Genomic DNA, 7,388 nt, shown 5'->3' on the forward strand with positions numbered 1-7,388 from the left:
CATCGACGTAATTGTCGAAATCAAAATCATCATCAGCTTCTTCTTCCTCGTTGACGTTGTGAATACCTTCAGTCTAAAGATCACCAAATTCATTAATGTCTTCTTATTCATTTGGAAATTCGTATTGCTCGTCATCCACATTCAAATTAATAGGAACCAACAATGTTGATGGTGCTACTGTTATAAATCCTCTAAAGCATTGTTCGAATCAAGATCCAACCCTCATACGAAAAATCATCTTCCCATTGGCATAGATGATAACTTTGCATACGGGTTCCCCACCGCATATAGTTCACGTATAACTGGAGAAATATTAACAACATGCATGGATGAACTCAGAATATCACCTACTCCGCAACCTTGCTTGAATCATACACTCAACGACTCTACTGCACCATTTTTTGTTGAAAAATGGGTTGATATTCTAGTCTGGACATCATCATCATAAAGTTCAAGTATTCTACAAATGAGTGGATTGAAGAACATTTTAAATCTACACACTAGTCTAAGAAGTGTCGAGTTGAGATCTTTTAATTGATCTTTGATGTTAGTTCATCGAGCTTAACAATTGTATTGAAACGTGTACTTATTTGATGCCTCGATTGAAAAACAACGCCAACTTTAATGTTACAAATTTCTTCATTATAATAGATCGTTACAAAGAATTTGATGTACATCTTTGAACCTTAAACCTGCAAAAAAGAAATTAATAGTAATAAATTAATATAAATTAACAATACTTAATATAATATAAAAACTTCTATTAAAAGTTAACCATATTTAATATTCTTAAAATTAAATAAATGATTAAAATAAAATTAGGGTTGTCAAAATAAGGTGGAGTGGGGTTGTGGGCCCGAAAAAGTAACTATCTTCCTTTTTTTCTTTTTCTACTTGCTTGAAAACTATTTATATATTTTGAAGCAAGGTAGAGGGTAGACTTTAAAGGGTGTACTGGAATAAGGGTTTTAAATTTTAATTTTACAGACCATACTTAAACCACCACTGAAACACTGACATTAATTGAGCCAACACTATTAAATTAAACCTTGGCTGGCTGATTTTAGGGTCCCAATTTCACAGTTAAAAGCATAAAAACAACTACTCAACCGCTTGTCTGACATGGCAATAAGTCGCCTATTGACTATTAACCTAATTTTTTTATATAATCGTTTGTTGAATAGGCGATTTACCTTCTTATTATAGAAACCAGCGTACCTTTGTAATTAAATTTGACAGAACATTATCTTTGATTTTTTTTAGTCATTATATTTATACAAGTTACCCGAAAAATAGCCAAGAAAATAACACAAATATTAGAACATTTTAATATATCAAAAATTTATTATAAATATAAAATAACTTAAAACACAATTATGGCATAACAAAATACATGAATACAACACGGATATACAAATTGCCAAGACTAAAACTAAACACCTATGTTCACATGAAAGCATTGGTTCCCTAATTAGGGAGGATGGATTATGCACTTTTGGTATACATTTGAAAGATTAGAATCCTAACCATGCAGATGGAATCGGTTGAAACTTGTTCTTCGCTATTGCCAGAACATCATAGTAATCTGCCTGATCGAAGCAGTCGCGGAAATCTGTGAAGAGCTTCTCGAACACCCTCCATTGTACTTTGATTGATCTAGAGTACGGGAACGGAAGAAAAACCTGCGTGAGACGAATAGTGTGCATCAGAAAAAAAAATAGCACACTGGCATGTCAGTTTCAAAGTAAAGCAAATGAAATTTCAAACACGTTTGTAACTGTCAAAAGATCGTTTTAACCCAAACTGCAGAGCAGACCCTATATCATCATCAGATTTCTCTTTTCATTCCCCATCTTGGTTTGTTCTTATACGGATGATACAGAAGTTATAAAAATGCAATTTTGATGCCATGAATAGGTTGCTCTTTCTTGCTCAAAATGCGACTTCTTGTTGTGACATGGAGACGTGTGTGTGTGCACACGCGTGCGTGCACATGCATATCTTATATACAATAAACACAAAATGGTGCGGAATGGCAGCTTACGTCCCCCTCAAGAGCAAGGCGCTTAAGTAAAAGAAATGTGTGCTGGTTTTCCTCCAAATTGTCGAGAACAGCCAGCCAAATCTGCGAAGCAAGCTCATGGGCGACATCTCTTGATTTACCGCAAGTGATAAATTGATCTGCTAAAACAGAGGGAAAATGAGAACTAGTAATGGACTAGAGTTTTTTGTCATTTCAGAAATAATAGATTTGTATTACTATAATCATAAACATGAAAAGAAAAGATGAAAAAGATCATAGTAGTCTAAATACACAAATTGCAGTTTCAAAGTAGGATTATTGGATACCAGAAACATAAATGCTTTATCTGATTTTAAGGTAAAAACACTTGCATCACAGGAGAGATCCCCTCTCTCTCTCTTCTCTCTTTTTTTTTTTTTTTTTTAAATACCATGTCTAACAGTGATGTCCAATACATTTTGAAACATGGATATGGAGATATGATCCTCCAAGGATCCTCCAAATACATGAAAAACTTTTAAAATTTTGAGTATATTCATGCCAAACACATACCCATACCCACACTGGTGCCCAAGTCCAACTAAAATAGTGAGAGATACTCAATATGCAATTTTCATGAACGAGGATGTAAATGAGACACCTATTCTCGCAAGCTCAGTCATTCTCAAGTCGAGCTCAAGCTATCGAACAAGCTGGACTCAATTATCCTAGTGCTTGGCTCGAGTTTACGCATAAATAATCAATTTTGAAGTTGAGCATGGAAATTGAGCCCATTTTTCACTAGGTAAATGAGCTTAATGGAGGTAGCTCAAGCAATTCAGTTTTCATCTCGAATTGAGCTCAAACTTTAAAAATGAAACTCAATCGAGCTTTGAGTCCCATATTTCAAATTGAGCTTGAGCTTCTTAGAGCTTTAGCTTGACTCAGCTTAATTACACCCCTAATCATGAATACATGGTTCAACCTATTTCTTACCACAAAAATGAAAGGGATTAATCATGGAAATAAAGAAGAATTGAGTAAAACAGCAGGTAAATTATTATTATACAACCATTTGTAATAAGTAATTGTTTCTTAACAGTTAAAATGGAACAAAGAATCAAAAATATTGAGGCATTTATAGAACGATGCAACATTCTTATATCAGAAAGTAGAAATTTAACAAAGATGCATATGAATCATAAAAAAGAAATCTATATTGCTTTTCACCTTGACATAAAGAATTCAACATTGATTTAATGAAACTTAAAAAAAGTTGTAAGCACAAAACTGGAAGAGGATGGAAGTCGCACCGATTATGGTTCCATGAAGTATCCCGGAAGGAGGTGGCATATTTGAAAGTTCAAGCTGCTCTTTCAAAAATAAATATGTGTGGCCTACAATCTCATCTATGTCATTGTCCAGTGCAACGATATGTTTACCAACATATAAAGCTGCAAATCTCCTGAAGATTAAGCAATAATCAAAGTTAAACTTAACAACGATGATGAGAATAAAACAATTTTGAAATAACGTAAGCAATAAGCTATAATGTGATAAGAACTATGTTACTCAGAAATCGGGTGTGAATGTTGGATAAGGATGTATGTCTATGCTTGAGTTTTTCTAAGTTTTTCATGTATTTGAAGGGTTCCTTAATATGTGCTGGAGATGGGTGTTAGATACAGACACTTCAAGTAAAATGAAGAGTCGGAGCAACATAGGATTGCACTGCAAAACCTAATCATGGGATGTTCAGAAGATCCTAGGAGAACAAGTAAATTAACCTTGAATGTTTTACTAGGGAATCATCGCCTTTTGATACCCAAATTGTTTAAAAGCATCTCCAAAAAATTTATACTTGAGATACTTAAAAAGAAGTCAAATACAACAACACTGTAGTCAGCTCAGTACATATTTTCTTCAGGATCTCACTAGCTACAAGTGATAGACTGCTTTTATCTTTCTATACCTCCTCAAATCATTTGCAAAACATAAACTTGAGAAGTAATCCTGCGATGTTTCAGTTAAAAGGTTTTGACAACATACTAATCTTTGTTAAGTAAAAACCAGAAATACCGAGAAGTTAAGTTTCATTGAACACATTATAAACCAGAAAATACCGAGTAATGCAAGGAAGGACTAACCTTAGTTCAGGAGGAAAAGAAAGAAGGGGAAAAGCAGAAAAAGCATAAGCACAAAAAACCACACTGCAAATTTATTCAACCTTTTGCTTAGACCTTGAGGAATAGGTCCAGGCCACCTTTTAGCTTGGCTAGCTGACGGAAATGTCCTCATTAGAGCAGCTTGCCACAAGCATTCTCCGAGAAACAAGCTGGCCCACTGTTTTTTGACACAAGATATCTGAGCCCACTCTGAAACTGGCAGTCTGATGAAAATTTCAATTAGGAGATGATCAGGAAGCCTTCCAAATGAATTATCAACCAATGTTAGAGTGTCACTATCCCTATTATCGGTCATTACAGTTCTGCAAAGCAAAAGTCAACTTCTAGCGATTAATTTTCCAAAAAAGAGTAGGACCACTGACAGCAAATGAAGTGGAATATTGTTCATAATAAAATGTCATTAGCTAACATTTCCACTGGAAGTCAGAAGTCTGAAAAACATTATTCTTGATGGCAACATAAGAGAGAAAGTAGAGTCCCGGTTTAATAATACCATGTTAAGTTATATTGATTCGACTTTTCAGCTTTCTTGAAGTAGACGTCCCCAAAGCCCATTTTATACGCATTTTCAAACAATGGTACAGAGATACATGAAAAGAACTTAGAGAAAAATTGAACATATATGAATGTATATGTGGGACAGATACCCACATCTGACACTCACTCATAGATGTTACGATTAGCCCCACCGAACTTAAATAAGCAGAAAAAAGGAAATGATATTAACCATTAGAGAGCAAGTATACTCAAAAAATCCCTTCAAAACTAGTAAGAACAAGTTTAGATTATGAGAGACTTACAAGAGCCAGTAAAAAGGGAAAAAAATTAGTAACTGCAGACATAGAAGCACAATAGTTGCATCTACACCAGGGCTCACGAAACTAAAGATGAGTTTGGATGGGCGGTGCATTTACCTGCGGTTAGTGTAAAAACAGTGGCGGCGGTGAGATTAGATACTGTAGCGATACTGTAGCGTGAGACAAAAAATAAGCTAAACGCACCACACCCCGCACCCAATCGCCCATCCAAACCCACCCTAAGACACCCTCAATCAACAAGGAAAGCACTAAGCTACTATTGCCACGGATTTTCAACCAACATCTCTGATTAAGACATCTTAACCAAATCATTTATACTGAAATAAGTTTCACTCATCAGAGCTTATTAGACTGAACTAGCTGACAATCATGTTGCCAAACCCGTCAAGTAATTGCATGCAAATTTGATGCGTCCAATCTATTTTCCAAGTATATGAAGGAACTTGAATCTCAGAGTTCAATCCATGATGGACCAATAGGTTTGTTAATGAAGCAACGAAACAGAAACCTTATTGGGTTCGAATCTGTAAATATTCTACAAGAAAACAACTAACATGGGGAAAAGTAACATATTACACAATTAAATAGTCCCACAATTCTCTATTCCTTGAAATTCAGAGTACCGAAGAAGAAAGCAACATGTGATTAATGATGAATAGATTGAACTAGAATGAACCGTTTTATGAAGATAGGGACCTAATAAAGCGATTAGAACATGACCAACTCCTTTGATTTAATCTGAAAGCATTCTAATTTGAACAATGAGTAAACCAAAAAGCGTGATGACTGTAAGCAAAGAAATGGTAATTTGCTTTTTGGCTGAGAGTTAGCACCGATTAAATTTTATACAGTAAACAAAACAATCAAATTCAATCTTACTCAAAAAAGATAAAAGTTCAAAAGGAAACGTGGAAATTGAGATAACGAAGAAAGAATCTTGATGACAAGCAAAATCTCATCAATATTAAAAAAAAAAAAACCTCTAATACAAAATCAGGCACATGTTAACGATGGTAGTAAAAATTAATAAAATTAAAAAGAAATTAACACAAACCCAGTATCTGAAAAACAAACTTTAGAGAAATCACAACAGAGTCGAATTATGATTAAAAAGAAACAAAACCCAACTTTTTGTTTCGATCATTACCCATCAAAAACCAAAATTTAGCCCCGCAACCATAAGTTCACCAATAAAAACCAGAAAATAAAGGAAATTAAGAACTATAATAACTAAGAAATGCAAGTAGAAAGAAGAATGGGGAGTTGAGTTCATTGCACCAAATAACTAATACTACCATTTAGTACATAAAAATAGTGTATAACAATTATTACACAGAAGAACTTTATTGCATGAGAGATGAAAAGGAATTAAAAAAGAAAAATCACCTGGGTTGGCTGTGCTTCAAGTCTTCAGCTGAAGAACACAATGGGTTGAAACTTTGAAGAGAAAGAGATGCTGACCTCAAACCTCAAATAGAAATGAAACAAAAAAAAGGGGGGTAAAAAATTACTTACTAAAATAAATAAATAATCAAATAAGTGAATTAAAGGGCTTTCTTTTAAATAGCCCAAAAGAATTAATTAATTATAAAAATAATTTAAGAAAAAAATTATATACGAAAATGACTTGAAATATACTGTAGCAATCGGTGCTGCTTGATATATTGGTGGCACCACCTCCTCATTATGAATCAATCATTGATTTAAAAAAAAATTTGGGTGTCGTCACTTTATTAGGCGGCACCGATATTGTTTTTTTGAAATACTCGTGAAAAATACATACAGGTATTCATTGTGGAGAAAAATATATTTTTTTGAATGGATGCCACCGATTTGTCAAGAGACACAGGTAGAAGTTAAAAAAAAATTAATAGGTATCAATGGTGTGTCAAGTGACAAATGTGAGAATTTAAAAAAAAAGTAAAACTGAACAAAAAATGAAAAGAAACAATTGAAATAAAAAATCGAAAAAATAAATGGGGAAGCTCATGACCAACGCTTGCTTCATAGGTGGTGTCTTCTTGACTTGCTAGTGCCACCATCAATGGATTGAAAATTTTAGAAAAGAAAAACTAAAAACAAATAGAAATTGAATATGAAGAATTTTGAAGAACTCAATAAAAAAATATGAAAAAGAAAAGTTTAAATGAATTTTTATTAAAAAAATAACATTATAAAACTTAGAAAATTGAAAAATGTGTGGTGCTCGTACAATTACATTTATGAGGCATCTTGAAATGGAAAAATAATTCGGGTTAGTAATGACACTTATTCTACTCTTATTTTAATTGTGTTTGTTTATGGGAACCCATTAGACAGAAAATGAGGAAGCTCTAGTAGGGGCTTAGCTCGATTGTTCCTACTGCAGATATCCCTTGGGCA

At 33.7% G+C, this 7,388-nt stretch overlaps 1 protein-coding gene across 6 annotated transcripts; it reads right to left on the bottom strand.

Annotated features, from left to right (window-relative positions):
* Positions 1 to 458: 458 nt before the first annotated feature.
* LOC107902042 (uncharacterized) lies at positions 459 to 6,516 on the bottom strand. 6 transcript variants are annotated; one of them, XM_016828284.2, is made up of 7 exons: positions 6,393 to 6,516; positions 4,989 to 5,102; positions 4,230 to 4,391; positions 3,316 to 3,467; positions 2,045 to 2,181; positions 1,528 to 1,682; positions 459 to 692 (listed from the first exon to the last, which is right to left on the bottom strand). In XM_016828284.2, exons 2-7 carry the CDS (start codon positions 5,096 to 5,098, stop codon positions 656 to 658), a joined length of 753 nt encoding a protein of 250 aa, XP_016683773.1. In that variant the 5' UTR covers positions 5,099 to 5,102; positions 6,393 to 6,516; the 3' UTR covers positions 459 to 655. The 6 variants fall into 6 exon arrangements, with proteins under 6 accessions (XP_016683773.1, XP_016683771.1, XP_016683774.1 ...); XM_016828282.2 differs by having other exon boundaries at positions 4,230 to 4,490; XM_016828285.2 differs by lacking the exon at positions 4,989 to 5,102 and having other exon boundaries at positions 4,230 to 4,490.
* Between the last annotated feature and the right edge of the window lie 872 nt (positions 6,517 to 7,388).

The sequence above is a fragment of the Gossypium hirsutum genome, chromosome D06 (assembly GCF_007990345.1).
Source record: "Gossypium hirsutum isolate 1008001.06 chromosome D06, Gossypium_hirsutum_v2.1, whole genome shotgun sequence".
NCBI lineage: Eukaryota > Viridiplantae > Streptophyta > Magnoliopsida > Malvales > Malvaceae > Gossypium > Gossypium hirsutum.